Source organism: Asparagus officinalis, chromosome 9, assembly GCF_001876935.1.
Source record: "Asparagus officinalis chromosome 9, Aspof.V1, whole genome shotgun sequence".
NCBI classification, from domain to species: domain Eukaryota; kingdom Viridiplantae; phylum Streptophyta; class Magnoliopsida; order Asparagales; family Asparagaceae; genus Asparagus; species Asparagus officinalis.
The window spans coordinates 50,162,021-50,186,493 of record NC_033802.1 but is presented as its reverse complement, the minus strand read 5'-3'; the positions used below and the strand labels follow the sequence as shown (position 1 = coordinate 50,186,493).

The window sequence follows — 24,473 nt, the reverse complement described above, 5'->3', positions numbered from 1 at the left end:
GGCTCGGCCATGAGCCGAGCCACCCCAAGGTGGCTAGGCACAGTGTCGGCCACCCCGAGGTGGCCGACAGTGGCCCGAGGTGGCCGACAGTGGCCAGAGGGGGCCGACAATTCCCTTTTTGCAGCCACTGTCCTGAGAGCCTATAAATAGGCCTAGAGATGTTCATTTTCGGAGGTCGAACTTTCAAGAGCCGAAACTCTGCCGGATTGAAGAGTGAACTCGGAGCTTGAAGACCAGAAGACTTGCACCATTCAGATCTGATCCTCGGCGACCATCCACGTCAGAAAAGGCAGGATCTCGAGAGGAAGAAAGAACAGATCTGAGATCTACACGAGGCTACACTCCAGATCTAAGCTTGGTCTTAGATCTCGAGATCCGAGCGATTATTCCCTTGGTGGATTAATCCCTCCCGGCTATTATTCCCTTCGTGGAATAATACCCGCATACTCGTGTAGATCCGACCGGATCTAGATCGCGCGGTGGTCCACGGATTAACCCCGGCGCAGGCAAAGAACCCACCAAAGCGAGCGACCGCAAAACAGGAGCTCGTGATTTGTTCACTGAGGAGAGTTGTAATTTTTCTTTATTTTCTTTGATTTAATTGTAACCGGATCTATAAAAGACCGGATCTTTTGTAACTCGAAAAATTGTAACTAAAGATGACAATTATCTCATTAATGAAGAAAGCAACGGTTTTCCACGCGAACACTCCCCCTATCAAAATACCTCATGAATATATGAAATAAAGATCATGACAAACATATGTGAGCAAGCATAGATGGAAAATATGCTAAACACAACTCACATACATAAAAAGATAATGAGAACACATATAAATATGTTAATATGAAAGAAGTGTCTCATTAACACAAAGAATAAAAACCATATAAAAGAATAGATTTATGAAAATAAAAGAAGAGGAACATGAGAATCATGCAAAAAGTTTTCAAATGAAAACAAATCAACCAAAAGAAATCATAAATCAAAGTTTATATTCAAAAACAATATTTGATCAATAAATAAAACTTTCTAACTTGATCAAAGCACTCATAGAATACATTATAAAGAATATATGAAATTTGAATCATCTATTTGTGCTATATAATGAATTCAAAAGAACAAATCGAAACAAAATTTTCATAGTTCAACAATAAGATTACAAAATGTACTAGAATCATGAACTATGGATAAAAAATCTTTAGAAGTATAAAATCATGAAAACAAAAGATTTGATCAATTAAAAATTTGTTTTCATAATCAAAAGATTTTAAGATATAATTTTTAAAAACCAAGAAAAAGAAAAAGTAAGAACACTAAAATTCTTGGTTTAAAATTTAAATTTGTTTTGGTACCCAAAAACTCTTGGTACTAAAAGATTTAGGGACATGACCCCTATCATTAAAGCTCAAAGCCTTAGGGTTATGAACCCTCTTAGGCACATATGGTGTACTAACATGGTCAAAACAATATTCATTCAAATGACCCTTCCAATTGTAATTTGTGCAATGAAAGAGATCCATTTGTTTTTGTGGACCATTAGCTCGTGCACGGGAATCATTTGCAAATAAAGATTTTCTTTTAAAATTATTTTGCAAATGAGAAACATTCTTACACATTAGCATGCTTATGATGAGAAATAGATGCATGTGCATGTGTAAGTGTACAAGATGAAGAAGCTATATGAGATGCACAAGGAACATTAGAATTCTTATGTTTGTGTGCATCATAACAAAACTTAGCTAAATGACCTTGACGGCCGCAAATAGAACACTTATAAGTTTTGCTATACATGTGTGCATAATGAGTGGATGATTTTGACTTAGTCTTGGCACACATGTCCATAAGCCTCTTATGATTATTAATGCATATTTTCAAAGTTGAATCTAAAGATGAAATACTATTTTTCATAAGATTCAAATCTTCATTTTTAGGCACATATGCATTTTTAGAAGTAGAACATAAATAGTTATTTATAAAAGAAGCTGTATCATTCTTTATGTTCTCTACTTCTAACATGGCATCAATCTTAGCATGAGATAGGCTAGCAATAGATGAAATCAAATTTCCATTTTCCAAATTTAATAAGTCATTGCTTTCTTTAAGCATAGTATTTTCATTTTCAATGACATCAAATTTGGACACTAGCTTCTCATGATCGGATTTTAAAACATCATGCTTGCTTTTTAAATCATTAAAATCATTTTGCAATTTGTTATAGGCATGCAATAATTTTTCACTAGCACAAGCAAGTTCATCACTAGATAAATCATTATCGGGTTCGAACTCGCAAACCTCACTAGGGCTATCGCCTAGTGCACGTGTGCATAATGCTCCATATGAACTTGAAGCGGGATCCTCCAAAGCTTTTCGGATCGCCTCCAAGTCCCCTTGATGTGCTTCTATAAATTTCCAAACTTTGTAAGCACTATCAAAATGAACAAACTTGTTAGACATAGATGAATTAAAAGCATTTTGCAAATATTCTAACAAAATATTGTTCATTGTAAACATACGATGATCATTTTTATTCCATTTGGATTTCTCTAAAGTGGGCACAATATAAGCATCATCTATAATTTCCCAAAAATCAAAGTGTTTAGATTGAACAAAAAGTTTAAATCTAACACACCATTGGGCATAGGAAAAATTATCTAATCTAGGAGCAATATTGATGGCATAACCTAAACCATGCATATCTATAATATAAAAGGCAAGCAAGACACAAATAAAGCTCAAAATTAGATTAGCACAATAAGCTAACTTGGATCTTTAACTCAAGGCGATTAGACCTTAAATCAAAGAGCACCAAGCTCTTATACCAATTGTTAGACCCTAGAGGGGGGTGATTAGGGTCTTATGCTAATCTAATCCGATTAAATGCCAATTAAAATTAATTAACAAGTTGTATTCTTGCAAGATAGATATACAAGAGTTATAAGCAAGAATAAGCAATATATACAAAGTGATATATCCTATATGATAAAATATATATGCAAGGATATATAAACTAAGGGTGATATAAACATAAACAAGATAAACAAGATAGTGGACAATGTGAACAATAGATAATGGCGACAAGAATGATATGAACAATAAGCACAAGTGAGACGCCAAGACAATCACAAACACACAAAGATGATCACGGAGTTCGAACCTTCCGTCCTACATCTCCGCTCCCCACTCCCGGGGAGAATCCACTATCACAACCGGGTTTTCTACGCTCACCCGAATAACGTTTACACCTCATAATTTCTCTCACGGAGTTCGGTCCCCACGACCAACGTCTCCGCTCCTCACCTCGAGGAGATCTCCACACACTCTCTCACAATGTGGCTACACTCCACCCTCACAGTACGGTTTTCTAGTTCACCGAAAACTTCACAACACACTCAATGTAACAAATATAATTTTTTTCTCTACAATAGATGAGAACTCAAATAAGCACAACTCAAAGTTACAATCTCTCACCACCCAACTATACCAATAGATGAGAACTCAAATAAGCACAACTCAAAGTTACAATCTCTCACCACCCAACTATACTATGTATGTAAATACTAAAAGCTCAATGTGGGTGTGTGTAATAATGAGATTAAATAAATCAAAACTAAACTCAATATAATTCTAGCTTAATAACAATGATAATCAAATATATAAAAAGAGCTAGAAATAGAGTTTAGAAGACTTCTCAAGTAGATCAAGAGATTGAAGGAGGAAAGGTTGAATGCTCAAGCACCAATAGAAGAACTCCTCAAGCTCTTGTGAAGTTAATTTCACAAACCCAAACACTCAAATGCTTAAAAGCTTCTTAAACAAACTTAAACAACACTTAAACAAGTTTAAACCCTTGTTAAACTCTTTCTAAACCATTCTCTTAGGTATTTTAAAACTGAGGTATAAGGGGGTATTTATAGCCTCCCAATACCTCAAACAAAAGCCCAAACCAGAAGACCAAAAACCCCTCCAACGGATACAAAAAAATAGCCATTATGGGCATTCTGGGAGCTGGGCGGTCGACCGACCTTTTTTTCGGTCGACCGCTCGCACTGTACAAACCTGAAAAAGTTCTAGAGACATTTCCGGTCGACCGGAGTTACTGTAGCAGTGCGCAGCTGTTTTGTAAAATCAATTTAAAATAGTAAATGAACTCCAAAAATTATGAAATTTTGTGGGAATATTCTAGACATGTAGAATAACATGTAAGAGAAATAATTTCTGAAAAATATTTTCCCAGTTGAGAGAAATAAGTATTTGAACACAAATTTATAGTTTCTGAAAAAACTGTTAACATATACGATTTTGTAAAATCAATTGGCACAGTAAATCAACTCCAAAAATAGTAAAAACTGGATAAAAATTTCTAAACATGTAGATAAACATGTCAGAGAAAGAATTTTTCAAATATCAAATATCACTTCCCATTTGCGAAAACTCATCAGTTTTGTAAAACATGCACGAACATGTGCACGAACGAAAACGTGAATTTGTAAATTCCTTTAAACATAACAAATCAATTCCAAACTTGATAAAACTTTGAGAAATGTTTGCAAATGATATTTTTAACATGTTACAAAAAGAATTTTCCAATTTGCATTTCCCAATTGTGAAATCTCATTATTTTGCAAAAGTGTTCAAAACATGAAAAAAGTGATATACATGAAGTTTGATGTTTTGACATAAACAATGTTTTGAAACTTTACACAATGATTATATAGACTTGATAAAATATGTATATGATGATTGTTAAGTCTATAAACTGAGAATACAATATTTGAGCTTAGAAACCAAATACGTGTGTGTATATGATATTGAGCTTAGAGTGTCTAACACACATAATATAAAACCTAAACTAAATATACCAAAGCTTGATCTTGATCTTCAATAGGCTTGACTTGATATATTTGCGGATGAAGCTTGAACTCGATCTTTAACTTAAATTGCGACATTCCGCCAACCTCCTTTGGATATGATTGTTGAAGCTCTATTCCATCCATCCTCCAACTTCGTTGTTTGTCTATAATAAATACGAAAACACAAATACTAGACAAACAACATTAGTGGTAAATTGTTTGTTAAACATCATCAAAACAAGAAGGCCAACACTTATCTGCCATTGATTGCATATTGTTTTTCATCACTGATACGGCTATAACAAAATTGATGTTGACGAGGATCCGAGAAGAAGTGATGTTGAGGTTAAATGCAAAGGGCACTCCTCGCTGAAACGCTCTCGATGTTGAACGCGATGAGAAGCAGTTGAATGAGACTCATGGAATCAAATTCAAACTCACAATGTCTCTCAAACTGTAAAATTTGATCTCTTCTCTAGTCCGTCCATAAATAGACCTTGATTGTATTCGAAAGAAGTCTTGTAATCGGTGTTGAAACAGGAGATCAAATTTGTGATCAAACGGATGAAATTGAATCTGAAAATAAGAGAAAATGCGTCTAAACCATCGATGGTTAAACGTGATCATTGATGGTTGATACTGAACATCGATGGTTCCCTGTATTCTATCGATTGCTCAAATTCTGATTTTTGAAATTCACAGATTGTTGACTGTAGTCCATCTTTGACGAAAGCAATCATCGATGGTTAACTGTAGTTCATCGATGGTTCAATTTCTCACTTTTTAAAAAAATATAGATTATTGGTTGCAGTCCATCAATAACCTATGGACCATCGATGGTTGCCTCGTAACCATCGATAGTTAGCGGCTGAAATCGATTGTTCGTGTTGATTTTCACATCGTTTTGAGCCGAAACTTTTTCGTACCTATTTATTCCTAAAATATATCATCTCACAAACTCATTAGTACTTAATGAGAGTTTTATATTGATCAAACAAGAGATATTGCATGAATAACGTTCTCCCTGAACAGAGTTCTAACAGAATGAACTTATAACTCCAAAACTAAGGGATTTATTTTGGATTAGAAAATCTAACCATTCTGTCTCATGCGCATCCCCCTATTCTGGAATTAAAGTATCTCTCTTTTAAATCTCAATTAGAGTCTCATTCTTCGGCCAAATATCAAATTCATCCTGGCTCATCTTTTGTACCTGAAATCATTTTGATACAAAAAAGCTTGGAGAAAATGATATAGAATACAGTAGCAACAATGATGAAACTTATATTAATTGTCAATTGTTTTCAAGTTTTGAATTACATCACGTAGTACAGGCAGTGTTAGAATATAAAACAATAAACCTCAAATTCGCAGCGTAACTTCGCACTTTTAGTACAACGGTTAGAGGGACTTTAAGATGGTATCTAAGGTCAAATCCCATTGGCCATGAATTTAAAACGGTTTTCTAAAAACTAACACCATTGCATAAGTGCAAGTTTTGGCTAGTAAAAAAAGCGTTCAACCTATAGGGACATGTTAGAATATAAAATGATAACCCTCCACTCTCAACATAACTTCGGAGTTTTGACGCAATGATTAAAGAGACTTTAAGAGCTAGTTTGTTTCTTTAGAGCATTGATAAAGAACAGGTGACTCTGGACTGCTTGCTTGAAGGTCATATCTTAAAATACAGTAATCTGAATCCTCTTTCAGAGGGCACTAAACATAAGAATTACTGTACAAATAATAGAGATTTCTCTGAATCTGTTAGAACCCTACCTCAAATTTCATATCACACAAATGCTTTACAACTCCGCAAGTTCCTCTCTGGAAATCTGCATTCTAAATGAAGTCAGATCCAGTTGACTTTGATAAACAACAAAGTTACGAAATTACATAAGCAGCAGCTGTAAGCACTGGCACCAAGCATGAGACTCTGTTACTTAAATAGCACTCGCAAACCTAAGAAGAAAGCTGGAAGCTAACTACACATACAGCACCAATCTCTACGTCCAGAAACAAAAGGCAAAATATACATCACAATAAAAGTACCATAGCTCCCCCGTGAATTTTGCCATGAAAGAGATTTTGTCAAAACACACAATATGGACAGCGATTGATGGTCATAGAGGTAACTAATACAGAAAACACGGCCTCCTAGACTTAACACCTTAGTACAGAGAAAAGCATCATAACAAGCTCTAACATGAAATACTTCAGTTGTTTTGAGTTTGCGTATCTTACTTGCTACAAGAGAGAAGTTAAAGACTGAACAATAAATGAAAAGAAAATAAAAATAGGAACAATATAAAACAACATACAACATTCATTTGTGACACGTACATCAACTCCTCGACTGAATAGTGAAACTACATGGGAGATCATGCTTTTTGCTTCAGATATTACACATAATCATCCACCAAAAGAACCGCAAACATTCTTCATTATTGAGCACCATCTGTAATCCTAACTTCTCTGTGTGCCTATACTGAAGACTTTTTTTGACAAATTCACTACACTTTGCAGCTTGTGACAGAACTGAAATACTTACAACAGGTGCAACAAAAAAAAATAGTCTCTATACAAAGTTTCCTGAGAATACATCACTTAAAGAACATTTGCAACAGCGTAAGAAATTTGAATCGGAGCAAGTCAACCATCAAGCTGATGGCCTACGGCCTGGCAGGTACATCTACATGATTATGCGCTTTCATTTAACCCCCAAGAGACACTACGAGAACGCCTTTTCTTCGTGCGCACCTGAAATACGAATGTCAATTTCTTGTTAGCTAATTATATGGTAAATCGGATTTTTAAAAAAGCGAAAGTGTCTTCTGCATATCTATATTTTGATTAATTTGTATGTGTCCCCTTGATGAATCTATCTGGTTAAAACCCATTTATAAAAGCATGAAATATTTTGTCACGCACTAAAATGTAGAGTGGGATTTACCAAATTTACCTTTATCTTCAAATTCCACGGCTTTTTCATTTCGTCCTCCCATGTAACTACAAATCTATAACCATATAATAAGCCTTCATTTCTCTCCGTATTCCCTATTCTACATCGGATAATCCTCCCAAAATTCGTTCCCCATATATACATCTCCCCCGTCTGTTTATCTCCATTAGAATATACTACTTTTAAGTTATATACAAGAAGAAGAAAACTGCAATAGGGAGAAGCGAACTTTATAGTTCTCTCGACAGCAGAACCAAAAGCCCATCCATGTCAACACTTCTTTTTTCTCATTTTGCTCTACTGCATAATCTATCAACAAAATTGTTCTGTCCGTTCTCTCACAGATCTTATCGACACTTGCTATCAATTTATTCTTACCAAAGTTTAACAAATGTGTTTCAAATAATTATTTTCTTATAAGCATTTAAAATTTAAAAATTATCAAACTTATTATCTATATAAAATAAATTCTAAAAGAAAGACAAGTCCTACAAAAGAACTTATTTCATAAGCAAAAACAACCCAGCAACACTCTAAATATCATTTGAAATCCATAGTTCTGTTTAACTCACTGTTTTAAAAAACCTCTGCCAAGTCCGTCTAGGCGTACGCTTAAGCCTAGGCAGTACCTAAGTCGCCTAACTAGCAACTAGCGTCTGGGAGGTACCTAGGCTGCCCATCTAGGTTTTGAAAGTGTTTAATAGACCATTGTCTGCTTACGTGGACTACATACTTTAGGTCTTGATCGTGATTTTTTTATGTTGTAGCCTCCTTTAACATTCAAATATGAACATCTCCGCTATCTTCTCCGACCTTTAGCAACACCTCCTCGACCACCACTTAAGTAAAAAAAGAGATCCGCTTAGATATCAGTTCGGCACCTAAGATTTCGATAACATTGACATTCACTATCAACAATTGTAATTAAAAATAAAAAGGATAACCTTCTAGACTTTAGGCGTCAAATCCAACACCTAGGCCTCCTAGCACTTTCTAGTCTTGTTAGTTATTATTTTGGCTATTTAGTATTTAAGTATGCATGGTTTATTGTGGATCTAAAATTGCTATCTTTTTTTAGCGAATTTATATGAATTTAATACATATTTTCATCAATTATTATAATTAAATAATTTAAAATTTAGCAAAACACCTAGGCGCCGCCTCGACATACGTCTAGGTGTCTAGGTGCTAGCTCAAACGTCTAGTCCGTCTAGCGCCTTCTGTAACATTGGTTTAACTATTGTGAGAAATTAAAAAAAAATAAAATCAAGAGGACCCAAAGTGTAGGGCATATATCACAGGTACTGATATCAAAGTATGATACTTTGCCAAGGGCCAGTACAAGAAGAGGGGGTCTTGGTATTTTCAAGGGTAAATTAGAGGTGGAATCAAATTTATCTTTGTACTAAAACTAATGGGTCTACCACTGTTCCTAAGCACATTGGCACCCAATAGTTTGGTATGAAAAAGAAATTAGTTTTACTCATTAGTCCAAACTTTAATCTAATTTAACTTTTTAGCTGAAAAAGAACTACACTGTACCAACTTCCAAGGCACTGTAGGAATAGCGACTGCCGACTAGCTTAATATAATAGTATATATTGAAGGTTTTCCCCTAAAGATTTTACATTTCACCTTATTTATTTCTAAGCCCGAATTCTCACATAAAGAGTTTTGTTCCTTCAAATTTTAAAGATTTACCTCATCGTATTTAAACCTATCTGCTCTAAAATAACTCTTAGTCCCAAAATAATATTATTGTTATTACTATTACTATTTATATTATATTATACTGTATACTATAATTATAGTATATGATATAAATTAAATAATTTTCTTCGCAATCGCCACCTAATTACTTCATAGATCAGTTGGTAAGAGACTATATTTTGAGCCTCATGGTCCAGGATCCAACTCTTGTGGTGCTAATTTTTTCCTTCCAATGTTAATACTAGCTCTCTCTACAGTCGTGTTAAGTTAAATATTGGGTATTGGGTTAATGGGATGTTACCCGTTAACCTTAACCCTATTTGTATGGCTATATATATCTCTTTTGTTATTCTCAATTAAACAATTAGGGTTTTCTCTATTCTCTACATGGTATCAGAGCATGAAACCCTAGCCGTCACAAATCTTCATTCAAAACTCCTAGCTGCCGCCTGCTGCTACAGTACCGCCGCCGCGCTGCTACGGTACCACCGTCGCTACAGTGCCCCCCTACATCGTGTTGCATATTCCCTCGACATCTCAATCTTCGAACTGATGAGAGGACGATTGTATCCCTCAACATTTCAGTCATAGAACTGATGAGAGGAAGCCTCGACATTTCAGTCATAGAACTGATGAGAGGAAGAGTGTCTATCTCACGTTGTGGAGATATTTCACTTTATTCTTGTTTCCTTCGAGAAACAAGAATATAGAAATTGAGCCTTTGTGCAAACAAAAGCCAGAGCTCTCTCCCTCAGGTGATCTCGCCTACGCAGCGTGAGGGCATGACTATCTACCACTCTGCCTCTAATCCTGCTCCTGATCTGCTCTTAGTTTATGTTTCGAAAACTGATCTCTACTACTAATCTGCCTATTTGACTACTATTTGTCTCCTATTGTTCCTCAAAAATAAAAAATGACTACTACTCTGATGTCGGACATCTCCTCCTCTACTACTCCTTCTATTGTTGCTGGTGAGACCTCTGCGCCCAAGGTAGTCTTGGGAACTACTATTAAATTGAATGGTGCAAACTATCTGCTCTAGGCACAAGCTTTCCGCATCTTCATTGGCGCTCAGAGCAAACTACCATATCTTCTTGCATCTCCACCACCAACCTCAGATCCCACCTACAATTCATGGCTCTCATCTGATTATTGTGTTATGACTTGGCTTCTCAACAGTATGGAAGCACAGATCAGTAGCAGCGTTATGTTTTTAACCACTGCGAAGGAGATGTGGGACAGCCTAAAGATTATGTACGGGAACGAGAAGAATGTTTCTCGTGTATTTGAAATTTATGAACGACTGTTTGCGCTCAAACAGAGAGATAAGTCAGTTCCGAAATTCTTTGGTGAATTAAAGGGACTGATAGACGAACTAGAGATGCATCAGCCTGCAGTAGCTGATGCAGCAACGCTATTAGGGTATCGTTGTGATCTGGCAGTATCCAAATTTCTTTCTGGGTTGAATCCTAATTTATAGTCCCAGGTGAGAGGACAGATATTGGGTGGAGATACAATTCCCTCACTGACTGCTACATTCTCCAGAGTCATGCAGGTCTCTACTGGTATTACTTCTGATACTACTACACCATCTCCACCTACGATGGATCAGTCTGCCATGTTCTCTAATCGAGGCAAAGGCCGCGGTCGTGGTCGTGGTCGTGGCCGTGATTCAGGGGGAGGACGTGGTTCCTTTGGTGGGAGGCAAGGTGAATCTGATAAGGGCTCACGACAGTGTGGTCATTGTGGGAGAACCAATCATATTTCTGAGAAGTGCTGGGAGAAGTTTGGTCGTCCTCAGTGGGCCCAGGTAGCTGATACAGAGTCGACTAACTCATCTATTTCTGCTACTACTTCTGGTGGTCCAGCTGTTACTGCTCCTACTGTTCAGATTTCTCAGGCAGATTATGAGAGGTTGCGCCAGCTAGACCTCTCTCAGAATATTCATTCTGCTACTCATACATCCTCTTCAGATACGGATGCTTACATAGCTTTTTACAAACCCTGGGTACTAGATTCTGGAGCCTCATCTCATATGACAGGTATAAAGGATCACTTTGTATCTTTACATCTTTCTGATAAGTTTCCTTCTATCCGCATTGCTGATGGTACTCTTTCTCCAGTTCGTGGTGATGGAGTAGTTCATGTTACTTCCTCTTTAAAACTAACTGATGTGTTTTATGTTCCCAAATTTCCTGTGAGCCTATTATCCATTAACAAGTTTACAAAACAAAATAATTGTAAAATCACATTCTTTCCATCTTATCGTGTTTTTCAGGACCTAGCAACTGGGATGAAGATTGGTTCGGAGCATGAGAGAGGAGGTATGTACTATTTGAACGACAGTATGTCAGAAGCTGGCCTTGTTGCATCACAGTCTGACTCCACTTTATTGTGACACTGGCGTCTGGGTCATCCTTCACTACAAAAACTTAGAACAGTAGTTTCTGTTCAGCCATCTATTTTATCTTTAGGTTATGAGTCGTGTGAACTGGATAAGCACCATCGTGCTACTTTTCAGAGTCGAGTCGATAAACGTAGTAGTTTTGCTTTTGAGTTGGTTCATTCCGATGTCTGGGGTTCTTATCGTGTTCCCTCTGTGCAAGGTTTTCGATATTTTATTATCTTTGTTGATGATTTCTCTCGCATGATGTGGCTTTATCTGTTAAAAGAGAGGTCAGAGGTCTCGCACGTTATTGAACTCTTTTATAATGAAATAAAAACTCAGTTCTCTACTTCTGTTCGTATTCTTCGTACTGATAATGCTTTGGAATATATGAAAAGTGATGTTTCAAAATTTTGTGCTCTCTGGTTTGGATAAGTTGTCATCTAGATCCATCAAATGTGTTTTTGTTGGATACTCTCGTACTCAAAAAGGATATAGATGTTATCATCCGTCTATCAGGAAATATTTTGTGTCTGCTGATATTACCTTTTTTGAGTATGTCCCATATTTTTCGTCTGGTTCCACTACTATTGGCTGTCCACAGGTACCACTACCTTCTTCTGCTCCTACTACTATTCCATTACCTGCTCCTGTTGCTCCTGCACCGAAGCCTCTACTGACATACTCTCGCCGTCCAAAAGTACATGCCCCTGAATCTGCTACTGCGGAACCTTCATCTCCAGCTGTCGGTCAATCTCATGTTGAGACATCTATTCCTTCTGACTTGGATATCCCTATTGCTCTTCGAAAAGGTAAACGGTCTTGCCCGAAATATCCTATATCTTTTTTTGTCTCTTATGACATTCTCAACCCATCTTTTCGTCAGTTTGTCTTGTCCTTGTCTACTGTATCTATACCTAGGTCATATGAGGAAGCTATGTTAGTACCAGCTTGGAAGCAGGCCATGGATGAGGAAATAAATGCACTACTATCTAGAGGGACTTGGGACTTGGTTTCTCTTCCTACTAGAGCGATTGTGGTTGGTTGCAGATGGATGTATACCCTAAAATATCACCCCAATGGGTCTGTTGACCGTTATAAAACTCGCCTGGTTGCGAAAGGCTATACCCAGACATATGGCGTCGACTATTTTGAAACCTTTTCTCCCGTTGCTCGTCTCAACTCCATCAGAATTCTTTTCTCTCTGGCTGTTAATATGGATTGGGCGATGCACCAACTAGATATGAACAATGCTTTCTTTTATGGTGATTTGGACGAGGAGGTTTATATGAAGCAACCTCCTGGGTATGTTACTCAGGGGGAGAATATTATCTGCAGGCTGAGAAAGGCCATCTATGGGTTAAAGCAGAGTCCTCGAGCTTGGTTTGATAAGTTCAGCAAGGTTATTTCTAATGTTGGTTTCCAACATTGTCAGTCTGATCACTCTGTCTTTCTTCGACGCACAACTGGTTTGGTTATTTTAGCCGTATATGTTGATGATATTCTGCTGACTGGGAGTGACTCTATTACCTTAACTGAGACTAAGGAGTATCTAAACCGTCATTTTATCACTAAGGACATGGGAAAGCCAAAGTATTTTCTTGGGATTGAAGTTGCATATCAAAAACATGGCCTGTTGTCCCAAAGGAAGTATGTGCTAGATTTACTAGAAGAAGCAGGTCTCTTGGAATACAAACCTGCAAGCACCCCAATGGAGGCTAATGTTCATTTGTGGTGTGATGATACCTCTCTCCTAGATGATGCTGGACGATATAGGAGACTAATTGGGAAGCTAATATATTTGACAGTTATCAGACCTGATATTACTTTTGCAGTAGGTGTATTGAGCAGGTTTATGCACAAACCTAGAGAGGTTCATTAGACAACAGCTCTGAAGATTTTGGCATATGTCAAGAGTTGCCCTGACAAATGATTGTTATATAAGAAGCATAGGCATACTCATATTTTGACTTTCTCTGATGCTAGCTACGCAGGAGACATGGGAAACCGAAAGTCAACCTCAGGATTTTGTACTTTTGTTGGAGGTAATCTTGTGACTTGGAGAAGCAAGAAACAAGATGTAGTATCACGATCTAGTATAGAGGCCGAATATAGAACAATGGCTCACACTGCTTGTGAAATGATGTGGCTAAGAAAGTTTATGACAGAGCTTGGTTTTGTTCAGCCGGGACCCATGCCAATGCATTATGACAACCAGTCTACCATTTATATTGCACAGAATCTTGTGTTTTATGAAAGGACAAAACATATTAAAGTTGACTGCAATTTTGTCAGAGATGCTTGGGAGAAGAAGATAGTATCTCTCATATTCACTCCGTCCTCATAACAACTTGCTGATATTCTTACCAAGGCTACTTCTTCAAAGGTATTCTCTACTATATGTGACAAGCTGGGCATGGTAGATATCTATGCTCCAGCTTGAGGGGGGTGTTAAGTTAAATATTGGGTATTGGGTTAATGGGATGTTACCCGTTAACCTTAACCCTATTTGTATGGCTATATATATCTCTCTTGTTATTCTCAATTAAATAATTAGGGTTTTCTCTATTCTCTACAAGTCGATTTTTATTTGGTTGTGGAAATAAGAAAACCAGAAAAAATGAAGAGCCAACTCATATCCCTCACCTCCGCGCTGCTCCTTTCTCACCTCTATCTTTTTGATCCTGTATATTATACAGTGACCTTAATGTGCATCTTCAAACCAAACATATTTTAAAAATACTCCAACTAGAAGAATAAGCCAATAGTTCACTAGAAACCTCTCTTCTCCCCTGATATTTTCAATCAACTGTAGATAGGCATTGTTTATATCTACAATGCACATCCAAAACAAACATAATTAAAAAAATTCCAACAAGCATAAATCTATAGTTATCTAGAAACCTCTCTTTTCTCCTCCTAATATTTTAAATAAAAAATCCTATTTTAAATTCTTAGGTCATCACCACTCCACATCATCCCCAAACCTCCTTGATTAAAAAAATAGGGAAACAAATTTATGGATCAAAAATAAAAGAAATAAGGGAAATTTAATAAACTTAGATCGATGTTGAGGAGCGGTGGAGGAGATTAGAGGAGAGGGGATGAGTAATATGGATTGACATCGGCTTCATATAAAGGATTGTGGGGGCATTCTAGGATTTTGTGAAGTTGGTTATTGAAAATTTGGAGGGGTTAATATTTTGGTAAGCTGATTTTAGGGATTACTTATTTAGTTGACGTTTTGGATAGCATTGAGATGGTTTGTTTTTTATCTTTCTATGTATACTTCCCAAATTAAATGTATTTATGAATTTTCCCTGTAATTTACCATTAGTTCTATGACCAAAATTTAGTTTGATTCTTTTTTCCAAATTATGTCCACATAGCAGAGGAGAGGAGTTCTAAAGAGGAAGGAAGCAAATTTGATACAATGGATGTGAGTTTGCTTTGATGTTTATTATTTCGTTTGCTTTGATGCTTATTATTTCTAAATTGTTATGAGATATATCCAGGCTACAAAGGCAGAACATTTCAAAATTATGATATATGGAATCACATTTGGAAAGGGAACACCAATGAGACCTCATCCCAAACAAGGTAAGTTAAAGTTCAATCGTTTAGTTATTAATTGTTTTCTCTTAATTAGATATATCCCAATAACGTGTTTAGATCCAATAAATGCACATGGTAATTTGTTTCCACATTTGTCATATATAATCAAATGAATTAAGTTAATAAATAAAATTAGCTTTAAGCATCCATGTACTTTCAAATGAATCTTCGTAAGTATAAATTCTAAATTGTTATCATTCATTTCTTACAATCCTATTGATACTTTGAAGAGTTCTCTACTACATTTGATCTCTAATTTTGTTAACTTGGGTTAAGTACTGTAACGCAATTATGAAACTTTTCTTTATTCCTCTTTTTAGCTTATTCTCACGCAAACGCCTCAACATTGCACGGATCAATTTTGCTTGTTGAATACAGTAGTATTCAAATTCGAATTCGTCTAGATTGGGATATTCGAATTTGATTTGAACACTTAAATTACTCAGGTTCGATTTCTTAACGTATATTAATGTTCAGTAACTATTTGCAATTCATTTATCGGAAAGTGGTGTTTTTCTTTAGCATTATTCATTAAATATTCGATTTATATTCATCAATTATTTGGAATTTAAAAAACCAATTTAAATAATTTTATACCAAAATGTGCAAAAAACATTAGAGCAAATTAATATATATTTTAAGTACCAAAAATGTACAATACATCTAAACAATAGCATATCATATCTCCAACAATATAGAAGCTAACTAAAAGGGGGGGTTCTTATACAATAAAGCAAGGAAAATATAGTCTCCTACAAAATAAAAAATAAAACTGCAGACGTTATTGACTTATGTATTTACATGGGGCATTTTATAATAAAATTTTGAGTGAAAAATATTTGTAAGAAGTTAAATTATGATTAATGTAAAATATAATCAAATAATTAATCATCACTCGAATCAAATATACCTTCAAGTAAGTTCTGTTAGTTTATGAACCAAATAGTAATATTGTTTATTATTAAATAAATTACTAAATCGAATGTAACTGAATATTTGGACAAATAATAACCAAACTGTTTGATAATTATTTGGTTCGTTTCCACCCCTAAGGTACAGTTCACAAAGACCTTACCCCACCCACACCCCCCCCCAAGCAACAAAACCCAAAAAAGGGGAAAATTTATGGGGGAATTTCCCACAAAACTTGGCTCTCCCACTACACCCCCCAAAACTTTTCCCATAAAACCCCCAAACTCCAAAGTGTCTCGTATAACCCCTCGAGTCTTTTAACTTCTCCTGTGAAACCCTTCAGAAAATGTCTCTTACAATTGAAGAATCTTATTGTTCATCAATTCTATTCTTTTTTTTTCTGTGGCTCCTCTTCTCCTTGATTTTGGGGGTTTTGTAAGGAAAAATCATATGGTTTAGAGGGAAAAACAATGTTTTTTGTTGGGGGCGTTTCGTGAGAAACGCTCCAAAGTTCTTATGTTTTGTAAAATTTACCTTTTTTCTATATTGGTCTCTTTATATGTTCTCTTAAAATATGAGAAAAGATGAATACACTAAATATTCATCCGTCCTGCATGAATACTCATCAGGCTGGGATGCTACATGGGGGATGATGAGGTGCTCTTTCCATGTTAAAAACCCAAAACAAGTGAATAGATGAGAGAAGCAAAAGGCTATCGAAAAGAGCTAGAGAAAACCATAAAGAATTGTTATTGTTATTCCAATACACAATCTCTAGAGAAAACTTAACTCCAACTATACGCAAGAGGATTTAATGTTCTTTTAAAGTTTTATGACCAAAACCATCTACTAAACTAGGTAGTAGTAGGTTAGGTTATAATTTTTCCAGCCTCAATTTCTTATTCTCCACTTCATTAGCACATTTTAGCCTTTCTCCATTATATGCATGTACAAATGTACAATGTACACATGCCGACTAAACCAAGCCTCTTAGATGTACACTTAGGGTCTGTAAGAAGGTACTCCCCCACAAAAGTCAAACCCTAAAAAGTTGGAATAAAACTTTGTCGTTGTTTCACTTTACCCCTCATATTTCTAATTTCTCTATCATCCTTTCACTCTAACTTGCCTCTCTTTGACATCATTTCTACCTATCAACCTATTTTTCTCTATCCTTCCTTCGTCAGAAATCCTTTTCCCCCCACCCCACCCCTCCTCAACACTAGCGTTAGCAAACAATTAGTTCCATCAATTTTGAAATTTTTTTATGAAACCAAACTGAACCAAAACTCAATAGTTAACCGAAGCAAACCAAACCGAATTATTTCGTTTCAATTAGGTCGGTTACTTCGGCTTGCTATGAGAAGGGTTGTTGTTCATCATCTTCCTAAAAAATCCAATGTACCTAAGATTTTGGTGTGAGAGACCGCTAAAGAGTGTAATCTTCTCATATCGGACCATGACAACACGCTGGTCGTTGAGGAGTTCATTGGCCACATTAAGACAATATGGCCGAGTATGTGGTGACGGCCGCCAATCACCACACGTAGAATGAATTTTGAAATGATGGCAGCTAGGGTTTTTATGAGGAAAGCAAAGGGGAGGGTGTTGTAGTGTCTCATTGAATAGGTTAGTAGCTTCAAGTTAAAAGTGATGACAAAGGAAATAAAATAAGGTGATTCCTATTCTTTATGCCTTGACTGAGCAATACCTTGAGTCCAATTGGGAAATGAAGCTACACGTGGGTCCCTCTGAGTGGGATTGATGGGTGAAATTATCATTGAGTGTTTGCATTTTGGACACTACTTGATCAGTTCGGCTATAACCAGTTACAATTGTTTCAACCCCATCCGAACAGTTTAGGCTACAAAGCTGCACCGAACCGCCAAAAATCGGGCAGTTTACTAGGTTTGAATAGTTTTAGCTGATTCTTGCTCAACCCTACTTAACACCTCTCTTTAACTTGCTTCATCTCCTCAACATTCTCTTTGTAACATTTGCATTGATTCCCCTCTTTAGCTTTTCTTTCTTTTTAACACTCATCTTTTCTCTAATATCATTTCTTTCAAAATCTATCTCATTTATTTGACTGTTGGTATAACATAGGAGAGGATTTTAAAGAGAGAAAAGAATGTAGTAAGCGAGACAACTAGAGGAATGCTAGAAAAGGAAAGTCAGAGCGAGAGCAAGTTAGAGAGAGAAAGAGAGAGAGAGGATTCAAGAGAAAACGAAGGGTTAGAGAGACACTTGAAGAGAGAACCTAGAAAAAGAGAGCTACAAATCGGGGGACGGTATTAAAAGTGTTAAAATGAACAGAAAACGAAGGGTTAGAGAGAGAAACTTGAAGAGAGAACCTAGAAAAAGAGAGCTACAAATCGGGGGATGGTATTAAAAGTGTTAAAATGAACAGAGTGAGAACAAGTTAGAGTGAGACAAAGAAGTCTAGAGAAAAACTGAGGGATAGAGGGAGACACATGAAGAGAACACGGAAAGAGAGCTAAAAAAGAGGGCAGGTACCAAAACTGTTAAAAGAACTTAGGTTTGGAAGTAAAAATAATCATGACTCTTTTGGCATTGAAGAGTTATTATACCTATTTCTCATTTATATGATGTTGATTGACGTTATTGAATGTCAAAATCAGAGCTAGAAAACGTTAAAAAGAATTAGAAAACTATAGAAATTATGACACAACAAATGAGAATCCAGCAAGCTATGTATAACTCAACTGCACATCTAAACCCTTAAGAGTAAACAGGTAAACAAATTTAAAACAGATTTTCTAAATATATTTTAAATTTTACCAATCTCCAAATTAAATAAGATTACTAATAGCCGTTGACATTACCAATGATACACTTTGAAACCCCAAATCTTTTATCTCTGCCACTCTTGAATACAGACATATATATAAGACATATATATACTATGCATTAATATAGTGACCATTCACAAAGATTGGGATAGTGGTACCAAACAAGAAGTTAGTCCATATCCAACACTTACACCAAGTTAAATGCATGAAGAATGCTTCTCACTAAGGTTTGGACTGGCCACCTTTAACAAAAGAAGATATTCCACAAAATTGCAAAAAATTTAAAAGTAGCCATACAAAAGATCAATATACTTGTTAATAGCTATGTTACACGAAAATATAAGGCACGGTACGACAGAGATGGAAATTCCCAAAGTAGACTAGATGAATATGGCAATCAGTCAGATTATATCTTATTATAAATCTTGAAATTTAGTGTAATTCAATCAAGAATATATCCATGAAGAATGCTTCTCACTAAGGTTTGGACTGGCCACCATTAACAAAAGAAGATATTCCACAAAATTGCAAAAAATTTAAAAGTAGCCATATAAAAGATTAATATACTTGTTAATAGCTATGTTACACAAAAATATAAGGCACAGTGCGACACAGATATGGAAATTCTCAGCGTAGTCTAGATGAATATGGCAATAAGTCAAATTGTATCTTGTTATAAATCTTGTAATTTAGAGCAATTCAATCAAGAATTGACTACAAAACCCATCAAGCAATTATTAATATATCATAGCATAATATAAAACTAATTCATTGACACGAAAAACATATTTAATTCACAACCAAATAACGCACAGGAACTAGTAAATTTTGTATCTATATACTATTTTAAAATAATGGATGTGGACTGGGATCGTTAATACAATATCCAACAAGAATCCTAAGAGTATTGATGGTCTAATCCAATGAATGCAAATACTATTTAGTCCTGTCAATTTGTGTAACTAATTTGTGTAACTAAATAAGCAACAACATTTACAAAGTTATCATTATCCATTATCAAAGTAGTATGGACAGAGAAAATACCTGCATAAATTAAATACTCGGATACGATTGGTTTTGTAAATATTAAATAACTAGGAGTGTGAATACTTAAGAAGTATATATCTTTCGAGAAACTTTTAATTTTATTTATCTAAGTGAAGCTAAGGTGAAAATAATTATTTTCTAGATCCAAATATAGCATAATTTATCTAAAACGAAGAGAAACTTAGTACCTTATAATACGATTGAATATTAACAAGTGTTTTATCCAATAAACCACGAGGTAACAAGTTAAAGACTAGACCCTGGTTATCTATGATAGAAAAGCTATTATTTTACCCAATTTATGGGACACGATATGGGACAAGTGAGGTGTCCTCTTCACTAGTCTTTGATCCGGTACAGAATCCCTAAAAGACTTAAGTGGAGAGTATAAACGGTGCTTTATCCTAACTTGATCCCATGTTACCAGTGAAGTGTCCTCTTCTCTAGCCTTTAATTTGGATCAGAATTCCTAAAAGATTAAATGCAGAGAAATCATGGTACTTTGTTCTAACTTGATCTCGTGACATTTGGCTCCAAAAATGCATGATTTCTACTCTAAAAATTAGAGGTTTACCAAAAATTGGAGATAAAAATTAGAAAGTTAGTACAGCTTGATATTAAGTCTAATATGTGTGCACAAAAAAGAGCTTGTATTAGGAGGAATATACAAAAATAACCATGAATTAATCTCATCTAACAGTAACTAATCTAAAATTTCATTTTGGGCAGCATTGACAACCAGGATATTAGCATATTTCAAGTGTTTCTTTCACAAATAGGCAATGTTTTAAATATTGGCCAGTAAACCGATATTATCAACAATTTATCGGTTTTGCGTGCCTTCCGCTATGATAAGTTCAATTCTAAATTGGTTATCGTTTTTGGATGTTTTGATAAAATGAGTTATCGATCGATATTGTTGGCACAAAAATCGAAATTTATTGGCCTTTGCTTTGAGTTTTGATTTCGGGCAACGGGCACCTATTAAGTGCACTTTAAACCCAACCCGACCCAAGTTTCTACTATTGAAAATAATTATCCTAAGCATAATTATTTACATTTTAGTATGTTTATATTTCATTAAGTATAATTAGATTATATTTTAGAATATTATATTATGTATATCACCATCCGGTAATGTCACTTCGATAAATACTACTTATCCCCGATATATTCCTCTATCCGATATGGATTTTGATTGTTCGATAAATCCACGATAACCGATATTTAAAACCTTACAGATAGGATAGATAAAAGTAAAAAAGCATTACAAAAACTTTCATGTTTTGGCATTTAACATTCTGTAATTATATTTATTAGGAAATCGAAGTGTATGGTTAGGAGAAAGTTTGGTTCTTATCCAATCAATACTAGCTATTTAGGAAAAGTCCCCCATTTTTGTTACGATTTTAGATTTACGAAAATGTAGTGACACTTAAATCTCAAAGGACATGCTTCACGATGAAAAAATTAACAAAAACGCTCTTGCACTTGGAAAATCAACGGAAAGGCCCTCACAATTGAAACAATCAACAAAAATGCCCTTCCAATTGAAAATTTCAACAAAAATAAAATTAGCAAATTATATGTTCCCACGACAATTAGACTACAACACTCCCTCATGTTCTATGCAATGCACACAACATGTGCATCAAAGTAGTAGCACTGCATTTAATAGAAGCTATCCTTTTGGTTCGGTGTTCTTTGAGTCACATTTTTAGAATCCCCAAAATGCCCTTACATTTTAAAAAACCAACAAAACGCCATCACCTAAGTAGGGTTGAACAAGTTTGGTCCAAACCGAACAAACCTCCCGAACTGCCCAAATTTTGGCAGTGTGGTGCGATACTATTTGTGAATTCGTTTGGTCGGGTTACACTTTGTAACATCGGCGTCCACCCGCCCGATCACTAGCGATTCATAATGGGCCAATTTAAATGCACTCTACTACTTTAAGCTTAATGATACGTATTTTGAGTGCGCCCACAAGTATATGTGAATAGTTACTATTCCCAAATCAAAGCTAAGCATGCGAGCTGTCTCATGTGAGAAAGAGAAAGACTACACTCATTTTTGTCTTATTTTCACATTTCAAAACCAAGTCAAGCCTCTCTCCTTTCATCAAATACGAGGCAGCAAATTAAAATCTCACTCATCTCTCTTCTTCTTCCATCTCTACTTACTTTCATTCTTACATCTTTTTCTTTGATTCTTGTGTTTTCTTTTCCTTTTGCTAGGTGGTGGGATCTGAAACAACTGATCAAACTAATCCGAAATAACTCGGTTCAGTTCGGTTCACTTTATAATGCGGTCCGGTTTGATTTGCTCAAAAATGATGAAAACCGAATGAATCGACTATTTGCTCACCCCTACACCTAAGTTACAATAACAAATATGGCATTGGTTATAAGAGCTCGGATACATGAACACAACTATATGTGTATGTAACAATGTACATGAGATCAATACTGTATTTCCTTTGCAAATGTATGGGAATTAAAAATCTTATAAAGTTTTTATGATCTTTTTATTATGTACACTATAAATTAGAAAACCGCTCATTTTTAACGTGACATCCAAAAGTCTCTTTAAATCACCATAGTTCTAACCTGACATCCAAAAGACTCTTTAAATCATACTGCAGTTTTGTGTTGGATAGAGCTGAAATGAATGTGACCCGTGTCCAACGAACTTCAAGAAGTATAAGTGAAGTGTAGGACATACGTGCAAAAGTTTATGACAAGCATTTTAAACTAAAATATGTATTAAAATGTTTAAATAAGTGTGCATATGTCTCAGGGAATGTCCAGCGAAGTGTCGGTGCATTGTCACTTGGTCGTGGAATAGTTATCAATAGGTAGATAACAAGAATCATTTTGTTTTTCATTTCAAATATTTCATATATTTCATATAAATTAGTGAAGTGTCGGTGCATTTTCATTTGGGTATGGATAGTTATAAATAGGTAGATAATAAGAATCATTATGTTTTTCATTTCAAATATTTCATATAAATTTTTAACTTTCATCTAACTTGGTATACTGATTATTTAATCTTTAAATAAATGTCCAGAATTACTTAAATTTTGGAGATAGAAATCAACAAATATGATAGATATGAATAGGTGGCTAAGGTTTACAATTAAGAAATGACAAGGCTGTTATGTTTATCCGCATGAATCTTTTATTTTAAATTTTTTCAAATCTCCTAAGAAGACTAATCCGATCATTCAAAAGTAAATGAATGTATACACAGTGTGCTATTGGGAAATGAGATATCATAAGCATAGGCGTTGATGTTAATTAGACATAATCAAAGCTTAAGCTATTGGCGTAGACATCTTCTAATTATCTCCTAACTGAGAACAGAGACACAGATATTATTCAAATGGTTAAACATATCTTAAGGGATGAAAATTGATATTGGGTCCAAAATAACTACTCTTCTAGAGTTGCAAAAATAATTCAACGTATGAGAGGAAAGAAAGAATGTTTTCATATTTTAGAAAATTTTCTAAAACTAATCATATGTTATTTTATATAATGTATTTTCCAACGGGTCTTTTGTTTTACATTTCCCCATCCATCTTAGCAGAGGTGGAATAAAAGACCTTCTAGACCAAACCAAGTTTTGCTTTAGACAATAATATAGTTATTTCTCTCCAGGACTCATAATTAAGGTTGATTTCTTCTCTTAGGTGTTAGGCAACTCAATAAAAGTTTAAGAAACTTTCTCATGACTTTCTATTAGAAAGATTTGTGGGAAGAGTTTCTATTTACAAATCCTGTTGGATGATACAAAAAGAAAAGTTAGAAACTTTAGATGCCATGTCAACGTGACGTGTCATACACTTTATACATGACTTGTTGGGCTGACACACAAAGGTGAACAATAGATGTCAAGCTCTAAAAGTGAAATGGCAAAACGGAAGTATAAAAATGAATCTCCCTGCTCTCTATTCATTTTCCATCCGTTTTCTCAAAAAATTAGAAAGTGAAAATTATTAAAATAATGATATGACACCGTACACTTTCCAAGTACTTTTATCAACAGCCAATTGTCAAAAAGGAAAAAAAAACAGAAAGTGAAACTAATTTCCAGTATTTGGTTGACTCTCCATTTACTTTCACTGGGACTTGTTTTGGCTGGAAAGTGGCTCAAAAATTAAAAGTGGCATC

The 24,473-nt window shown here is 35.3% G+C and overlaps 1 protein-coding gene across 2 annotated transcripts in view; it reads right to left on the bottom strand.

Annotated features, from left to right (window-relative positions):
• The window catches only part of LOC109824508, a 21,073-nt gene continuing 3,639 nt past the window's right edge, over window positions 7,040-24,473 (bottom strand). For both annotated transcript variants that reach the window (XM_020391125.1, XM_020391126.1), the window contains exon 4: window positions 7,040-7,610. In XM_020391125.1, the coding sequence (XP_020246714.1) occupies window positions 7,551-7,610 (60 nt within the window). In that variant the 3' untranslated portion in view covers window positions 7,040-7,550. The remainder of the gene's footprint in view (window positions 7,611-24,473) is intronic.